Source organism: Meriones unguiculatus, chromosome X (genome assembly GCF_030254825.1).
Source record: "Meriones unguiculatus strain TT.TT164.6M chromosome X, Bangor_MerUng_6.1, whole genome shotgun sequence".
NCBI lineage: Eukaryota > Metazoa > Chordata > Mammalia > Rodentia > Muridae > Meriones > Meriones unguiculatus.
This window is the reverse complement of record NC_083369.1, coordinates 59,351,338-59,370,886: the sequence shown is the minus strand read 5'-3', so window position 1 is coordinate 59,370,886 and position 19,549 is coordinate 59,351,338. Positions and strand designations below refer to the sequence as shown.

At 39.6% G+C, this 19,549-nt stretch overlaps 2 protein-coding genes and 1 pseudogene across 4 annotated transcripts; 1 reads left to right on the top strand and 2 right to left on the bottom strand.

Moving 5' to 3' along the window:
• Positions 1-1,312: 1,312 nt before the first annotated feature.
• On the bottom strand, positions 1,313-10,805 carry Gla (galactosidase alpha). Of its 3 annotated transcripts, none has more exons than XM_021629503.2 (8): positions 10,711-10,805; positions 10,330-10,569; positions 7,530-7,704; positions 6,427-6,604; positions 5,446-5,537; positions 3,917-4,078; positions 2,684-2,881; positions 1,313-1,692 (listed from the first exon to the last, which is right to left on the bottom strand). In XM_021629503.2, exons 2-8 carry the CDS (start codon positions 10,521-10,523, stop codon positions 1,432-1,434), a joined length of 1,260 nt encoding a protein of 419 aa, XP_021485178.1. In that variant the 5' UTR covers positions 10,524-10,569; positions 10,711-10,805; the 3' UTR covers positions 1,313-1,431. The 3 variants fall into 3 exon arrangements, with proteins under 3 accessions (XP_021485178.1, XP_060231236.1, XP_021485179.1); XM_060375253.1 differs by having other exon boundaries at positions 10,330-10,551; positions 10,711-10,774; XM_021629504.2 differs by lacking the exon at positions 7,530-7,704 and having other exon boundaries at positions 6,427-6,626.
• Positions 10,769-16,404, top strand: Hnrnph2 (heterogeneous nuclear ribonucleoprotein H2). Its single transcript, XM_021629502.2, has 3 exons — positions 10,769-10,922; positions 12,184-12,255; positions 14,234-16,404. Exon 3 carries the CDS (start codon positions 14,287-14,289, stop codon positions 15,634-15,636), a length of 1,350 nt encoding a protein of 449 aa, XP_021485177.1. The 5' UTR covers positions 10,769-10,922; positions 12,184-12,255; positions 14,234-14,286; the 3' UTR covers positions 15,637-16,404.
• Positions 13,326-13,424, bottom strand: LOC132650282 (small nucleolar RNA U13; annotated as a pseudogene).
• Positions 16,405-19,549: the final 3,145 nt, after the last annotated feature.

The window sequence follows — 19,549 nt, the reverse complement described above, 5'->3', positions numbered from 1 at the left end:
TTGGTATTTAAAATCTATGAGTCAGTTACTAGTTAAAAAATTCTAAGCAGAGATTTGTTTCAAGGACCAGGAGGCAGGAGGTCAGTAACACATCTGGAGTGATTATGAAGCTTTAGCCCGTCTTGTCTGGGCATCATAGTATACTCCATTCAATATAAGCTACTGGCTTTAGATTTTTAACTCCTTATGCATCTTGATTCACTTTTTAGGTGAGATTTTTACTGTTGAGTTGCCCCCTTCCCCCAGCGTTTTTCAGTGTAACCCTAGCTGTCCTGGAACCAAAGGTCCCAGGGTCAAATTCAGGTCATTGAATTTTCCTGAAAATTATTTTCAGAGTATCAAAGATGTATATACTTTCGTTTGTGAATTTGGAGCTTGGCTTCTTTTTAAAATAGATGTTCTAGGCAGGTCTCATTGTGATCCTGTATTAGCTTTCTGTCCACTGTGGTGACAGATGCAGTCTAACTGGTGAGAGAAGGTAAATAAGGAATGGTGAAGGCAGATTTTTTAATTTTAGAAACTAAGTTAATCATTAGAAGCCTCATTGCACCCTACTGAAGAGCATAAAAACAAGAATAATAACATTGTAGAAACTTCTTTGATACATAAAGGCTGTCTTTTAAATAGGGAAGGTTAAGTTCTTATTGTAAAGTAAGAATTAAGCTTATTCAGACTTTGAAGAGTGGTACCAGTGATCACACAGCTAGACAAGGGGGAAGATCCAAGCCTCTCCTGTTCAGTTAATCTGCTTGGTACAGGATTTGTGATCACTGAACTTTACGCTCTTTCAAGGATGCCCTGATTTATTCATGAATAGTCATTAGATGTTTTTTGAAATGCAAATATAAACTGATGTGATCACTGTTGGAAGAATTATAGATAAGCCCTGTGGCCCTAAGAAATTTGGGTCCTCTATAACCTGCCTCCTGAGGGCAGGAAGAATACATTCCCAAAGGCTCAGAAAAGGATTCTGACTGGTATATCTGGTGCAATTTCTTCACATTGCCTGCTGCATCCACCCCTCCTCAAGCCCTGTTCTCTGCTGGGGCTGGTCTCCACCAGGTCTCCAGTTCAGTTCCAATACTCATGTAGTAGCTCACAAAACATACTCCAGTTTCAGGGGATCCCATGCTCTTCTCACTTCCTGGGCACCAGGCACACAAATGGAACATACATATACACAAATTTAAAGGATTTTTTAAAAGTCTTGTATCTACCAAGTCTAGTGGGTAAACACCTGGTGCAGAGTTATGAGGACAGAAATGCTCACTTGATTTCAAAAGTCTTCCCAAAAACTTGCCTTCAGAAGTAATTTTTAGGGGCTATAACTTCGGGATATTTTTTTATTTAAAGGGGAAACAGAACAAACAGGAAACAGGTCAGTCCTTAACAAAACCAGGCACTGAATGTAGATCTCTGCCTTTGGGTAGCTTATCTTTCTATCCGAAGCAAAACAGTGCCTGAGGGATTTATTCGAGTTTTTAAGTTCAAAGTCCATTCATAGAAGCCTAGCTGTGTTTTCACTGGAAGGAGCTGTGTGATGAAGCAGCTAGGATTGCAGGCTACTCCTTGACCCAGGGAAGAAACCTGGATGGTATAAAAACGAGGTCCACCAATTTCCTGCAGGTTTCTCAGGGCTACCGCCCAGGCTAAGTTTGAGAGTGGTCGTTCCCAGACCTCAATGTAGTTTTCCTGAAAAGCCAAGAAGACAAGTATGAGCACATGGTAACCCCCATTACTGGCCTTATTTGATATTCAGCCTTATTTTTACAACTGTCATGCACTTGGAGGAAAAACTAAAAATCTGCCAGCAGTATATTTTAGAAATTAAAAAGTAATGTCTAGCTGGGTGCGGTGGCACACAGCTTTAATCCCAGCATTCTTGGGGTGCAGAGGCTCGTCTACAGAGCCCCAGGACAGTCAGGGTTAAACAAAAAAACCCTGTTTTCAAAAACAAAAGACGTCATACAACTGGGTATGGTGACATACTCCTTTAATCCCAGCTCTCATACAACTGGGTATGGTGACATACTCCTTTAATCCCAGCTCTCAGGGAGACAGGGGAATCTCTGTGAGTTCAAGGCCAGCCAAGGCTACCCAGAGAAACCCTGTCTTGAAAAACAAAAACAGAAGACCGTATCAACCAAAGTACATAAAGTTCTTGGAAAGTCTCTAAATATACTAACCTTGCCTTTTAGCTTTGGTAGTTTTTACTTCTGGCTACGTGTTCTTGTTAACTGAAGTATGTCCACCCAGAGCATGGTTTTTATACTTAAAAGCTCATCCTGAGAAAGGCTCAGGGCTACACTGGGATCCCAAACACCCAGTATAGTTGCAGCCAAGTACTAAGACTTTCTCTTGGTTTAAACCCATGTCAGAGTAACCTCTGGCAGATACCCCACAACAAGCATGGTTCACAGAGCTAGTTCCAGGACAGCCAGGACTACAACAGAAATCCTGTCTTAAAAAATAAAATGCAATAGTTCTGGCAAAAGTCCTATTAACCACTCAGTTACCAAGCTCAAGGAAAAAAATAACAGAAAATCAGTCATGTCCTCATACAGCAGTTAGTCTTCAGACAATTCCATACTTGAGTATGGGAAATACAAAATACCACAAATCATAAATTTTAATGCAGGATAATATGTTCCTGGATAATTTTCTCTCAAGAAGCATTACTTACCTTTCTAAAACAGTACCCCTGCTTGCCCAAAGGGTCTTGGTTGATGGCAATTACATCCTTATTCTGAAGAAGGGCTTTGGCTTGAGAGCTGATTTGTCGGAGATCATTGGACATGAGTAGAGGAGCTGCCATGATAGCCCAGAGGGCCATCTGTGTTACCTGCTGGTCCCAACTGAGGCCAAAGTTGCCAATCACTAACTAGGACAAAGAGTGAAAAAAGTCAGATGAGAGATTCAACTGACTAGGTTTCTGTTGTTCATTGGGGGCACATAGGTCCTTGTGCTTACTGAGAAGCATTAAGGAAATGAAAACAAGGAAGGTAAAGCACACATAGGACCCTCGTCCCAATGGAGGAGATAAAACACTGGTTTTCCATCCCAGAAGGCTGGGAGTGAATTTTGTTAATATCCTGGTGACCTGTTTGCTATTTGTGGAGGCAGACCTCTCCCACCATTTGCTATAGAGGCAGACCTCACCCAAATCCAACAGAATGATCATCCCAGACTCTTCTCTCCCTAGACTGTTACCCATCCTTAGGGGAGATGTCACAAGTTCTTTAGGGCCTACTGACCTCTATGTTCTTAGTCAGAGATCACACTAGATTCTAGGCGTTTTAGCTACAGAAGCCACCCTCACAGTCATATGTACTGTGTAAAAGAGTTTATATGTAGTCACACCTTAAGCTTTGTTGTGCACCTGGGATTGGACTGATTGTTGCCTGAAAACCTTTTCCCAAATTGCAGTGTTTTAAATATGCCAACAACAAACCACCTGGCATTAGACTCCCCAAAGACTGATCCAGATTGACAAAGTAAATCTGCACTGGGTTTTCATTTCTATCTCTTAGTGAGGTTTACCTCCCTGCCTGGATATCTGCAGGGACCCCTCAGTAGTTTGTTTGTTTGTTTTTGTCATTTTTTTTTTTTTGAAATAAGGTCTCACTCTGTAATCCAGGCTAACCATTTGCCCTTGAATTTGGAGCAATTCTCCTGTATCAGCCTCTAGAGTGCTGAAACTCCAAGTGAAAGAAGCAAAACCATTTTCTACAGCACTGTGATGTTAAGTGCTCAAGGAAAGCACTTAACAATAACATTAACTTGGGATTTGGTGTGTAGTTCAGTGCTTAGTAACCTTGCTCAGCTTGTGCTAGGCCCTGGTTTCAGACCCAAGCAGCAACATAAAAAAAAAAAAAAAAGCCACCAGCTCTGGCATGAGAAGGGTTCCAATCTTTACCATGTCTGGGTCATTCCAACCCCCTGGTCCAGCGACTTCAACAAGCTCCTTCTGGTTAGCTATTGTCCAAATCAAGATATTCTTTATGCTTTGCCAGGAATCATAAACATCATCAAAATACCTCCAGTGATTGCAGTAATATTGGATATCTGTATAATTGGGCTGTAAAAAGACAGAATTCTTTACAATCTTAACTTTTCTGTGAGATGCTGATGATCTAGGTAAAGTAGCTACTGGTAGCCTCTATAGTCTAAAGATCCAAAGTTTCCCATAATAAAACCTGACCATCTTTTATAGTTCTAAATCTAAGGGAATTTCACTGAAAGATGGTCACTTCATAAGTATGCCATATAATTTAAGTACCTGTTTAATGTGACTTTAATGATATTTATGCTGGACATGCACTGAACTTTGGTATCTAAATATTGGCATGATGAAAAAAATCTTTGTTTTCACTGTAAGGTTGCCTAAAATGGCCATGCTGCTATTTTTGCAATAAAATAATTACAATGATCTAAATGGTAAAAATAAAATTATATAGGATGCCATCAAACATGATAAAAATCTGAATCCAAGACAAGTAATTTGTAGAATGAATCAGTTTGTAGATATGTAGGTGTGACATCCAAGGTATAAAATGCAAAGGAAAAAGTTAGTCTATCTAAAGATTTTAAGAAAACAATATGAATTAATTCTGTGAACACTTAAATGTCTACCCTTCTGGATTTCCATTCTAGTGGGAAGACAAATGAGTGAACAAGAAAAGCTAAGGTCTTGGGGTATGGGGGGGAACCAAACAGCTAATGACTAGAGGGTGAATGGGCAAAAGGCTATTTTAAAGTAGAAAAGACCAAAGCATGTAGTGTCTGGTCAGTTTTCAATGTTAAGTAGCCAACCTTTATTAAAATCTTGGGGGACAACTTGACAGAAAACAATGAGCAAGTACATCATCATAGACTTATATAAAAATGTCTTTGTGTGCCCAGTACCATCCATGTACAGTGAATATACATCAATGGGGTAAATATGGTAGTTGATAAACTGAAAGAAAAGAGTGCAGTGACGAAAAGAGCTGTAGGAAGATAGATGCAGTCAAGAGGCAGGTTGCTAAAGTTTGATTTTATTGCAACTGCAATGGAAAGCCAGTAACTTTCTGAAGAAGAGACTGATGGGATGTCCTTAAAATTTCTCAGGAGACAGTTCTGTTGCTCCTAGGAAAATGCTGAGAGGAAGAAAGGGATCAGAAGTAGAGGGCTCAGTCTGTCAGAGCAGGCTGAGTGAGATGAGAGTGGCCTGGAAGGCCAGCGTGGATATGGTGAGGATAGAAAGTTAGTGAATTCAAGAGAGATTTCAGAGCGAATCTTAGCAGTATTGTTAGTGAGAAGGATAGGAACAGTGAAAAATGGAAAAATCAAAGATTGTTTCCCAGGTGGTGGAAGCTTACACTATAATTACAAGCAATGTAGATAGCGAGAAGTGCTTCTTTTTACTCAAGTTGTGAAATTTAGATTCTGGGCTCACTAGCTCACCTTATGAAAGGGTCTCATATAAAGAGGCCACTCACAGGAGTATACAATGCTTCTGCCCGTCCTGTTCAAGGCCAAAGACATGTACCTATAACCTGCATAAGGAAAATAATGGGTAAGATAAGCGAAAGAAGGGAATTTTCAGCTAGTGCTGTACATCTTAAGAGCCCACTTTATATTTTAAATTAGTAACAGACTGCTCTCTACTTAAATCGTGACTGCTAGATTGCTCTGACGAGATGGTACAGAGATGATACATGTATAGAGGAAAGGCAGGGATAAAAGATGCTTCTTTATGAAATTCTGGACTCTCACAAACAATGTCAGATCTAGTTATAATTATTAACTATAATTTCTTCCCAGGGTCCTTGAATCAAAAATGAACAGTACATGCCACATCCCATGGTAGGCATGTATGAATTCTACATAGATGAATCAATGATACCGATTAATTCTTTGGCTGGACAGTGGTGTTTAATCCCAGCACTCAGGAGGCATAGGCAGGCAGATTTCTGAGTTCAAGGCTAGCCTGGTTTACAGGTGAAGTTCTAGGGCAGTCCAGGCTGTACATAGAAAGAAAGGGAAAAAAAAAAAGAAAGAGAAGAAGGGATTAGCTCTTTGGAGGCTCAGCTTCCCTGTGGCCTCAGCTCTTGTCTCTGGCTAGATTTCTCAGTTGATGTTAAACAAAAGGCTGAGAAATGATCATGGCTAAATCTTTTGAAGAAAACATACCATTTTGGCTGGTGAGATTGCTCAGCCAATAGTAAAGATACTTTCTGGCAAGCCTGAGGACTTTAGTTTGATTCCTGCGACTCATACAGTTGGAAAGAGAGAACCAATTCCTTCAAGTTGTCTTCTGCCTTCTCAACAGACAACACAGCACATACAACCCCCACCCATACACAGTCACACACACCATAAATCATTTATATTTTGTTGATTTTAACGTAATTTTAAAAATATAATTAAAACCCAGAAACATACCATCTTCCAACGATATTATACTGTCACAGTGACAACCATCAAATTTTAGCAGATCTACACCCCAGTCAGCAAATGTCTGGGCATCAATGTCATAGTATCCAAAACTCCCAGGGAAACCTGCACAGGTTTTATTCCCAACATCTGCATAAATACCCAGCTTCAATCCTTTGCTGTGGACCTGAAATGAGAAGAAAGATGGACTACAACAGACAGTCAATCAGGAGGGGTCCACTTACTAAGGCTAAGAGTGGAGAGATGTGTGCTTGCTTGTCCAGGTCTTGGGCCTTGGTTCCTTAAAGCACTTCAGTTTTCTAGCTGAGTTTATTGTAAACAGAGAACAAATCATCCAACTCTACTAAGAAAGTTCTAACTATAAATGTGAACTGTAGCACAGAAGTGATGATAAAGCAATGACCACTTTAAGATTCCTCACATGATCCTAAACAGTCTCTTTAAGATGATAGATTTATCTTGAGAAAGGCTGACATTTCAGTTAAGCCTCTCTGACTCTCCTCCTGTCTCGGCCTTCTTGGTGTCTATGTGGGTAAGCTCACTTACAGCAAGAAACCCGCTAAGTTATACCATCCCTTGACCTTGATGTCTCCTTTTAGTAGTTTTCCATCTACTGAACTCCCAGTGTTTGCTCACTGGTTATAGGTTCTCACATGTCCATCTGATTTGAAACTTGACCTTTCTTTCCTACAGTACTGAATAAAATCTGCCTAATTGCCAGGCCTCATTTGTTTTCAATAGTCTCCAGAATATTTGCTTTCATCCTTTAAAATTAAGAATATCGTATAACTATATACTTAATAGTATGGTATAACTGTGGTGGTAGCCTCTCATGCTGATATGGAAATACAAGCAGGCATGCTACAACCACATTCTCCTTTTCTCCTAGAGGATTCAGTGGTTTGAGCAAAAAGTGTTTCAACAAAGGCAGGCCTCAGGAGCTATTGCAAAATGTGTATAGGCTAATGTGATAATTCCACATTATAACTTATTTTTCAGATAATAGAAACCATTCCATTTTCAAAGTACCTTGTGGCTTGTTTCTCAATAAACCTTCCTAAGCCATAAGAAACAATCAGCTCTAAACTCACATAATTAGCTAGGTGTTGGATCCCATTAGGAAAGCGCTGGGGATCTGCCTGAAGCCGACCATTTGAATCCCGTTGGAGAGCCATCCAACAGTCATCTATGCAGAGGTATTCATAACCTGCATCCTTCCAGCCATCAGAGACCATGAGCTCTGCCATCTGCATAAACAGTTGCTCACTGAAAAAGAAATTCTAACAGTCATTCCAATTTATGTGGGCTCAAGCCCTCCATTTTAAGGCACATTGGGATTTCCGTTTCTAAAACTGCAGTGATACTGTGGTAGTAATCACAACCCATATGAGTTAAAATTAACTACCCTTCCTGTTACTCCTCTCCCACTACCTCTGACCAAGAATTCAAAGAAGGGGTGGAACTCTCAGTTCCATCCCAAACCACAGAAGAAATAAGCAGAAACTCAAAATAATTAATGTAAGGACGAGACACATGACAAAATTGATAAGTTACTGCAACTAAGAAGCCGTGCTGACACAGGCTTGTACTCTCAGCTATTGCAGAAACTGAAACAGGAGGGTCTGCAGGTACAAGGCATGTCTGGCCTGCATACATGTAGGGAGATCTCAGCAGAGTAAGAGTTTGCATAATAAACAGCTTCTGGTATCAGCTTTACCTGTGTAGAGAAAATAATCTCATCCACAATAGTAACAGAAAGAAAAAAAAAATCAGACACAGCAAAAGCTAGGATACCCAGAGGTTAATATATTTATCAATTAAATGTTAAAACTATCATGCTCTTCAATGACTTAAATAAATGGAGAAACATTGTCTTCAAGAAATAGATTAATTAATTAATTAAAACATAATTAAATTGGACATGGTCTTACATGCCTGTAACCCAGCAAATAGGAAGTGGTGGCAGAAGAACCCCCAGTTCAAGACTACCAATTCCTACCATGGTGTTCAAGACCCTCGGCCATGTCTCCAAACTTCAAGAAAAACAAACAAGTTAAATGATTTGCCTAAAGCTACAATGCAGTAGAGTTTGAACCCAGGCAGGGCACTGGGGTCTTGATGGAACCCACTCATACATAAAGGTAATGCTATTTTTATGGAAGTCAGTTAGAAATCTGTGTTTTCATTTACATAATAAACAATTGCAAGATTGTATATATTATTTCTGGATGATGAGTGAGAGAGGCTATTTTCTATTGTCATTTTTACCACTTACTTATTTTCAAAGACTGTGCATTGAAACAACAAACAAGCAAGTAAACAAAGAAAAAACACAAAACACCCAAGAGAAACAAAACAAAAAGACAAAAAGCCGGTATTGGCAAGTTACCACAGATTTTCATCTCAGGGACACAACAGACATAGTATGAGAATGAGAAAGTCAGTTTCTTTTATGTCTGACTAACACCTTGATTTTATCTTTATAAGCATTCAGAGAAATAACTCATGAACACACAGAGAGAGTTGTGTCAATTGCCTTTATGGGTGGTTTTGCACCACTAGGGTGACTTTACCCCATTTTCACTAATATTTATAGGGGAGCATTTCAATATCTAACACTTGATTCTTAACATTTTCTAGATCACAGATTCATTAAAAAAAATCTGAGAAGGCTGGATGTGGTGGTACACACCATTAATCCCAGCATTTGGGAGGCAGAGGCCAGCCTGGTCAATAGAGTGAGTTCCAGGACAGCCAGGGCAGAGAGAAACCTTTTCTAAAAACAACCACAAAAATTGAAAGAAAACATTTTTAGAAAAATGCCCATATGTTTGTAAACTTACAATCCATTTTCTTATCCATGCCAGGAAAGATACATGTGTTTTACTTGCCTAATTGAGAGGGTCAAGGTATGACTGGTTGGTTTTTTTAATGGGTTTATTTAACTGAAAGTTCATCTGTGAGAGACATGCATTTTTGCAACTCATTCTTTTTGAGACACAGTCTTAATGCAGCCCTGGCTAGCCCTGAACTCAACAGATCTGCCTGCCTCTGCCTCTGGAGTGCTGGAATTAAAGTCTTGCGCCACCATGCCCATCAGTTTTACAGCTTTTTCTGTGTCAGCTCCCTGTGTTAAAAAGGACATTTTTTTCTAGTTTGCAAACTAGGATTGTGAGCATCAGAGAGCTTCAGCCTGGTCTCAACTCTCGCCTTTAATGTGTGAAGTTCCATCAGGTCAACCTTCCAGTCTGATGCCACACTCAAGAAAAACAGATTGAGGGACATCTCAGTTATCCCCTGGTTTCTCTAACTCTCACTTCAAACAGCCAAAGAACCCGTGATCCAAAAAGAAAAAAAAAATGACACTGTTCTTAGTCATCCTCCTACCTTTTCTAACTCTCCATATGACTAGCTCAAGGCTAGCACTAAACAAGGGCAGGGTACAAACCCACACAAAGGGTCTGTATGGAATGAAATGATCAATTAAAAACTCTGTTGCAGGGAGGTGGAGCGGTAGTGAAGCACTGGATGTTGGTAATGTCCCAACTAAGGATAGTTCACATAGATAATAGTTTAGGGACAGTCCACATCCCGGATGGGATATAAAAATTTTAATTTAATACAATATAAAAGTATAAAACATAAAAATTGCTGGAGATAAAAAAGTAGCAATAAAAACGGGGGGGGTATAGGGACTTAGCTCAGTTGTAGAGCGCTTGCCTAGCAAGCGCAAGGCCCTGGGTTCGGTCCTCAGCTCTGGAAAAAATATATAAAAGACAAAAAAGCAGCAATAATTGGGGATCTACACCTCCAGCTCAAACATTCCCATTCCTCCCACCAAATACACCCACACAAATCCGGAAAGAGAACGAACTATTTAGTATCTCATACCTGATGCAGGCATCAGGCTCTTCTTGGCAGTTAAGGTTGCACATGAAACGTTCCCAGTGCAGCCAGCCCATAGTAGGAGTCCGCGCCAAGCCATTGTCCAATGCTCCGGCCCCAAGAATGCTCCAGAAAAGTAAGGCCGGAGGAAGAAGCGCAAGCTCACAGATCAACCGCGAATCTCTGCTCAAAAGCTTCATGGTCACAGCAATTCTTTGATTCAGTTTCCTGCAGTTAACATTTACCCTTGGGAAGAACCAATCGGGGATAAACTACCCAATAATGACATCATCGTTTCTCAGGCAACTGGACAGTTATCACCAGATGTGGACCAATGAACAATCACGTAAAACATACATCAACCAATCATATAGATGCTCTCCTTACCTTGACCCACCCTATTGCCAAACGAGGAGGAAGTGCGGCACCTCAGTGATCCTGAGTTTAAGCCGAGTTGCTCACGTGACCGAGATCTCACATGACGTAGGCGCTCACGTGATCAATCGCTTACGTGAGCAGAAGTAGTTCTGGTCGTCGTCTATCGTCTCGCTATAGCCCTTTGAGGGAAGAAGAAGGAAAATCCTCCGGTCTCGTTGGAGGTTGGTGTGTGGGTGGAAACTGGGGACCCTGGGTGGTGATAAGGAAGAGCAGAGCGGGGTCTGGGGTCGCCTCTGCCTTTTTAGTGCTCGGCCTCCCCACTTCTCCCACCCCACTCGCCCCCCCTCCCCCTCCCCGAGTGCCGGGAAGCGGCCTGCGCTGCGCCTGGTAGGGAAATGGTGGACGGTTGTGACTGTGTGCGTGTTTTTGTAAATCAGTTCTTTGGCCGCTTCTCGGGGGACCTTTCCCCCTCTGCCCGCAAGAGGGACCCGTAAGGTGAAAAGCATTTCAAACACGGCCCAGAGTTAGGAAAAAAAAAATAATAATGAGACCCGCGGTCGGAGCGCCGCTCCATCCATTCAGGCGCTCAACTGTTCAAACTGCACGATGGTCGCAAGGGGTCCCGAGTAAATTACACCCTTAGAGTATGAGCTCTGAGCAAGTGATGAGTGCGCGAGAGGCGCCCAATAAATGCTTTTACTTATTATTTGAATCTGTTTTTCTGCTTATAGCGATCTACGAGTTGAATTTTGGTCATTCAAAAAGTAAAATAATCGTTTAAAAGGGACACTTTCAGCACTACCCAACTCTACTACAGATACAAAAAGTGTGCTGTAGCACCGGTATAAGTACACAGATTTTAACTCACAAATCCTGGTTACCACGTTAGGTAACAGAATCCTGGTGGCCTCCTCGGGAAATGTAAGGAAGGAAAACCTCCCAGTCACTAGGGAGGACCTGACCTATTGATGCAGAATGCTGTAGAAATCACCATTGTCCCTGGGATGTTCTACTAAATTATTCTTCCAGCCGACCGTTAACCTGAACAAAATAAAATAAAACCCCATAAACTTAATAGCCACTGTTAACATTTTATGTCCAGTCCCTATCATTACACACAAAAAGTTTAAAAAGTGTTTTGTCATATTTTCCATGCTTATGTTTTTTCTAAGGTTATTGTTCCATTATGGTGAGCTTAAAGAATTAAAAGTATGAAAGTGTATATATTAAAAAGTGAAAGGCTGCCTTCAATCCCTTGTTCTCCATTTGTTGAAGCTACTTTCAGATCATCTCTCACACAATTATACACTTGTTTTCATTTGTGAATATTTTAATAGAAGTAGGATTATACTATGTATGTTCATTCATTCAATGTATTTTGAAAATCTTTCTAGGTAAGGGCAGGTCTCTTATTAAGTGAGTGCATAGAATTCATCCATCTTGCTGATAGCTATTTAGTTTTCTGATTTTTTGCCATTACAGTGCTGCAAGCAGACATTTTTTAAGTCTTTCTGTCGACCAGATTCGTGGAAGAAACTCTAGCAGGGTCAAAGGGTATGTGAATTTTTATTTTTATTTTTTTTACATAAATGGTTTTGATCATGAATCATTTAAAAGTTTGTAACTATATTAAATGTATAATGTTCCACTCTTTTTCATAAAATGCCTTTCAAATAATACATAGTTCAATAAGTCCTGCTCTTAATTTCAGATAATTCCTTAAGGCACATACCTGTAGTGGATTTTCTGTCAGAAAGTGTGGTAAATATACCAAAATATTTTTCCAGAATAGCGCATCAGTTTTTCACTCTTCTAGTGAACACTCAGTAATATTGACTTATTGTCCCTGTTTAACTTGCACCAGTTTTGATGGGTATTAAAATATTTATTTTACTTTAAATTTCATTTCAAATGAAGTTTGAACATTTTCTAGACTTTTCCAATACACTTTTTTCCCCCTGTATTTTAATTTGTTTTTGAAGTTAAAATTACATCATTTTCCCCTTCCCATTTCCTCCCTCCAAACCCTCCCATGTTTAAGCAGATCCCTACCTTGCTCTCTTGCAAATTCTTGGCCTCTTTTTCTCAGTTTTTACGTATGTATGCACGTATGTATGCATATTTCTAAATAAAATTTGCTCAGTATATTTTGTGTGCATGTTTGCAGTGCTGACCATTTGGTAGTAGATAACCAATTGGTATGCTCTGCCCTGGGGAAGACTACCTTTCCCCACTGTCAGTATTCCCCACTGTCAGTATGCCTGAAGTCCAATATCCTCTTTTGTTGTTGCTTTTTTTTGGGGGGGGGGTCTCACTATGCATTCCTGCCATCCTGGAACTTCCTCTGTAGACTAGGCTGGCCTCAAACTCACAAAGACCCGCCTGTTTCTGCTTCCCTCCCTCAGTACTGGGATTAAAGGCATGCACCACCACACCTGCCTCAAGGGGTCATTTTTAAGTTTGCTCTTTTCACTCAGTCCCCGTTCCTTCTGTTTGAATGCTACATTTGCCTGGGTGATAAGTCTGAAAGGGCTGTAATGAGATAATTCCTGCTTAAAATCCATAAAAGGTGATGTATATAAATACACATAGGTGCATATATCTCCATGCCTTTCTACACCCAGTCTCAGAGCCATAATGTACCAATGTCTTAAGGTTTGTGGGGAGGCACATGTTAAACAGTGGTGTGAATACTGAATCATGCTTGTGAACCAAACAAGAGTAGAGTCTCCTTATATTAAATAGAACCCTTAGGATCTTATCTCTTTCTTGATAGCCTTGTCTTTTGATTTTTGTCCCTTTTCATTTTGTGTACAATTAAACATTTTTTATAGTTTCTGGATCCTGAAACAGGATCAGGATAGTTTGTTCCAATTAAACCTTCTGCCTACAATTGATATACTCACCAACCAATCCTTCCTTTATCCTATGTATTTATACTTAGCTGTGGTGAAGATACACAGTTCTCCTGTAGGGCTGCTGTACTGGACCTGGCATCTAAAACATGCTTGAATATGTAAATTCTCATTAATGTCTTTTCCATTTATCTCTTAGGTTTCAATAGTTCTGTATTTGATTGATTTGCATGCATTGTTTGTATTCTTAGCATATTAATGGAGTTGTTGTATCTTCTATGAAATTTGTCTTTTGATTTCAAGAAAATTTTCATTTTTATACAATGAGATAAATACTTTGTTATATTTAGTTTTAATTCTCTTTCTGTGATGTTAATACATTGGGTCAGTGCAGAAATTTTAGCATATTCAAAAACATCTAAAGAGAAAAAAATACCCACAGAAACATAAAAGTCCTATAGTACTGCTACCCAGAAATTAATTATATCTGATACATAATAAAGTGGAATAAATAATTAATAAATGAATGAATGAAAAGTTCATTCAGCCTTTTTGTTAATGTGGGTATCTTTTTTTAAAAGTTACTAATGTGAATGTCTATAGTAATCATTTTCTTTGTTTCTTTTACTATATTGTATACAATTTTTCATGACAATAGTTTTCTAATTTTTTTAAAGCCACACTGAAATTGCATTGAGCCAAGCTTGTCACCAAGAGCCTACCAATCACCATGATGCTGAGCACAGAGGGCAGGGAGGGGTTCGTGGTGAAGGTCAGGGGCCTACCCTGGTCCTGCTCAGCTGAGGAAGTGATGCGCTTCTTCTCTGATTGCAAAATCCAAAATGGCACATCAGGTGTTCGTTTCATCTACACCAGAGAAGGCAGACCAAGTGGTGAAGCATTTGTTGAACTTGAATCTGAAGATGAAGTAAAATTGGCTTTAAAGAAAGACAGAGAAACCATGGGACACAGATATGTTGAAGTATTCAAGTCCAACAGTGTTGAAATGGATTGGGTGTTAAAGCATACAGGTCCAAATAGTCCTGATACTGCCAATGATGGCTTTGTACGGCTTAGAGGACTCCCATTTGGCTGTAGCAAGGAAGAAATTGTTCAGTTCTTTTCAGGGTTGGAAATTGTGCCAAATGGGATGACACTACCAGTGGACTTTCAGGGGCGAAGCACAGGGGAGGCTTTTGTGCAGTTTGCATCACAAGAGATAGCCGAAAAGGCCTTAAAGAAACATAAGGAGAGAATAGGGCACAGGTACATTGAAATCTTCAAGAGTAGCAGAGCTGAAGTCCGAACCCACTATGATCCCCCTCGAAAGCTCATGACTATGCAGCGCCCAGGTCCTTATGATAGGCCAGGGGCTGGAAGAGGGTATAACAGCATTGGCAGAGGAGCTGGGTTTGAAAGAATGAGGCGGGGTGCCTACGGTGGAGGGTATGGAGGCTATGATGACTATGGAGGTTATAATGATGGGTATGGTTTTGGATCTGATAGATTTGGAAGAGACCTAAACTATTGTTTCTCAGGAATGTCTGATCATAGATATGGAGATGGTGGGTCCAGTTTCCAGAGTACTACAGGGCACTGTGTACACATGAGGGGGTTACCATACAGAGCCACTGAGAATGATATTTACAATTTCTTCTCACCTCTTAATCCCATGCGAGTACACATTGAAATAGGACCTGATGGCAGAGTTACAGGTGAGGCAGATGTTGAATTTGCTACTCATGAAGATGCCGTGGCAGCTATGGCTAAAGATAAAGCAAATATGCAGCACAGATATGTAGAGCTCTTCTTGAATTCTACTGCAGGGACAAGTGGAGGAGCTTATGATCATAGCTATGTTGAACTCTTTTTGAATTCTACAGCAGGGGCAAGTGGAGGTGCCTATGGTAGCCAGATGATGGGAGGGATGGGTTTATCCAACCAGTCTAGTTATGGAGGTCCTACCAGCCAGCAGCTGAGTGGTGGTTATGGAGGTGGTTATGGTGGTCAGAGCAGTATGAGTGGATATGACCAAGTTCTTCAGGAAAATTCAAGTGACTATCAGTCAAACCTTGCTTAGGGAGAGGGAGCACCAAACAGCTTCTATAGAAATAAGAGCTACATTTATAGGAACTGGATAGAGTAGGAAGGATATCCAGCATATCCAGTATGATTGGGAAATGGGAAATACAATTGCTTCTGATCACTATTGGTCAGCTTCTTTCTTTCTTCTTTTTTTTTTAAGAACAAAATTTAAGTTTAACAGTTTTGCATTACAAGCTTGTGATTCATGCTTACTGTAAGATTGTTTTCAAACTTTAAGCTCAGCAATTTTGAACACTGAAAATATTCATCTAGGACATAATAACAAGTTCAGTATTGACCATAACTGTTAAATCCACTTTCAGCTTTCTAGTTAGATACATTGTAGGAGTGTACTTAAGCAGTAAGCATATTTAGGTTTAAAGCAGTTTCACTTATGTTAAATGTTGCTCTTATACCACAATACATCCAAAACTTCAGATGCATGTTGAGAAACATGCTTTTCTGTAAAAATCAAATATAGGAACCGTGTCTGATTCAAAGTGACAACATTTGGCATGTTTGTTAATTCTAGCTTTTTGGTTTAATATCTTGTAAGGCACGTGAGTGTACACTTTCACTTTTTCTTTTTAAAGATCTGGGACAATTTTGAGATGGATTACCAACACTTTAGGAGTTTGGTCATGTTGTTTCTATGGAATTCTGAGACTTTGATTTAAATCTTACCTTGTATTGTGAATTCCATTTAGATGTATTGTACTAAGTGAAACTTGTTAAATAAATCTTCCTTTTAAAAACTGGAAAACTTCTGTATAGTTCAATTTTTTTAAATTATGTTCTATTATACGGGCACATAGTAACTGAAGTTCTCTGTTTAAATTTATTTTTTGTTTCAAATATTCCAGGCTATGAATGACTTTTAAGTTTTGATCCTCCTACCTCTACTTCGTAAGTATTAGAATTGTAGTCATGTGACACTATCAAGTTTATTCAGTGCTGGGAGGCAAACCTAGGACTGCTTGTATACAAGACAAGTGCTATACCAACAGGGCTATATCCATAGCCTAAATTTTGATTGTGTGCTAGTGGAGGCCAGAATAAACATTGGGTGTCCTGTTCTATTGCTCTCTGTCTTACTGTCTTAATAATAGGGTCTCACAGCTCCTGTAGCTAGGCTGGCAGCCAATAAGTCCCAGTGGTCCTCCTGTCTGCTGAGCACAGTGTTGCTATTAGAGTAATACTGGTCTTACTGGTTCATGACATACCATGACTGGCTTTTTACATGGGTGCTGGAGATATGACTAAGGTCTTTGGGCTTGCAGAGCATGCACTCTTTTTTGTTGTCTTTATTTTTTTCAAGACAGTTTCTCTATGTACCTGGCTGTCCTGGAACTCTCTGTAGACCAGGCTGGCCTCAACGAACAGAGATCCACCTGCCAGAGATCCAGTCCGCCAGGTGCTTGGATTAAAGATGTGCATCACCACACCTGGCCTGTTTGGGGGTTTGTTTTTGTTTTTACTTTTTTATTTTGCTGGCCTCAAACTCACAAGAGATCCACTTGCCTCTGCTTCCCATGTGTGTTGTGATTATTTATTTTTGGTTTGTCTTTTAGTTAAACAGTGGTTATTCTTAAACCAGCTGTATACCCAAATCACCACACAGAGACTAGGATTTATTTAATTAACCTAGAGCACAATGCTGGGCAGTAGTTACTCCATCCTAAACCTCCAAGCCCACATAGTTTCCTCCCATTCAGATTTAACACATTGTACTTGCTTTTAGTCATATCTTAGGTCCAGTTCATGTCTCCATGGTTCCAAGTCCTCTTCTGCCGATCTCTCCTCTCCCACTTGCTTCCTTTCTCCTCCTCTCCCAACCAGGATGTCCCACCCTATTCTCTCCATTGCTCAGTACTGGCTGGTTGTTCATTAACAATACCAAGAACAAATGGTAGCATATTTACACAAATTTGAGACAGGTGATGCTTACAATAAACATCACAATGCAATGTCTGGATTGAAACCAGATAGTGGGGTAGAGAAATCATTTGAATGAACAGGTAAATTGTATACATTCCACAAGAACATACCAATATTTCCACCTTTAAGTCCAAAAAGGCTAGGGGATGTGGGAGGGAATGAGGGAGGGGGCTACAGTTGGGATACAAGGTAAATAAACTAATACAAAAATAAAAATTAAAAAGGCTCCTTTTCTTTTAATACAATAATATAACAGTTATGAAAACTATGAGGTAAGGTTTACATGTGCAGCATCCAGTTTACATGCATTTGGCAACTTAGGAGAAAGTATTATCTATCCTATCTTGACAATTTTTAGAGTTACATACCTACATTAAGTTTTATCTTTATTGGTATTACCTATATGAAAATATTTTCTAAACAATTTAAGCTTACTTGTGGAAACAATACTATTTTGTCTTTGACCCCACCATACACTTGAGAAGGAATAAAGTTAGTTACTGGAGTAAACAGGAAGTGCATGTTAGCAGCTTCCAAAAAATAAATTGACAGAGCCAGTTTGCTGCCTGAACAGTCACCCATAACTATAATGTTGGAGCATCATTTTCAGCCTGCTGGCTCAGAATATTTTGACAGACATATATATGAAGCAGGAACTATTTAGGACTTGCTTACCCTCTCTTGGCAGAGTTCAGCAGTCGACTTGTCCTGCATTTAAGCTTGCCTCTTTTTGGCAGATTTCTATCTTTCATGAAACAAGGGCATTTTCTTTTTCCCTGGGTGGCTCCTTTGCCACATTTGAAGCCATTTCCATATGGATGTTCTTTGATTCTCATCATCTACTTTGGCATAGGCTGGGTGCTGCCAGGAGATGATATGTCTTAATTGTCAACGAATCTTTAAAATAATAAAGACATTTTTAAATGCCGTATTCTGTAGGTCTCTGAGGATTTTTTTTAAGACCTACCTATATTTATATAATCATCTCTATCAGTTAAACCTAGGATGTATACTCCTGTGATAAATTAGACTCCAATTTATCCAATATGACTGTGAGTTAATTAACAACTAACTTGCATTACCTAACAACCTAATTTTCTCTTTGAATAAAATCATTAACAACTTACAGTTATCTCCCAATGACAATTCATAGCCCCAGAAAATAACCAGAAACCTGCTCAACACCCTTTAAAGTTAATTGGACATTGTTCTCGTGATTATTTTTCTAGCTGACTTTTTGGACACACAGAAATCCTGTTAAGGAACCCAAAGGAAATTGGGGAAAATGATTAGTTAAGCAAGCATTAACATTTGTGGTCCAGTCTTTGAATGTTGAGAAATTTCAGGCTTAATAGAAGTCCTGTTTGAAACAGTATGAAATTCTGGACCAATTGAGATTTCTTCAAAGCTCTCTTGGGAGCAGGCTTTGATGAGAAACAACAATTGAAGCAGTTGAGGCAGGAACAAGCAGAATGCTGGAACATACAAGATGCTGGAACAGATGTGTCAATGTCTCAGCATGCTGGAAGGATGGTTTCTGTCAGGTTTGATGCAGCGTCTCCAGTGTCCAGTCCTGTTGTTCTGCAAACATGTAATTTTTTCACAAGCATTATACAGTTCTAAAATTATAAATGTATGAGATATTCAGGATGAAATTAAACTGTAAACCAATTTTATCCATGCCAATTAAAAGAATGGCATAATAAATTTTGAGGATATTGTAGCCAAGGATTTATTGGCCATGTATTGTTGAATTTCTGGCTGGAGACAATTTTTCTGTCTCAGTCAGTTTCAGAGTTGTTCCCATGTGAGGGGATCAGCAATTTATGTTACCCATTCTGTTTAGTCTTCTTGATTTCTCTTTCTTCCATCTTCAGGTGATCTTCCTCTGTTCTACCTGATTTTTATTAGTTTTGATGGAACCCATAATTTCTCTTCTCCTGTATGAACATACACAAAACCTCTTCCCC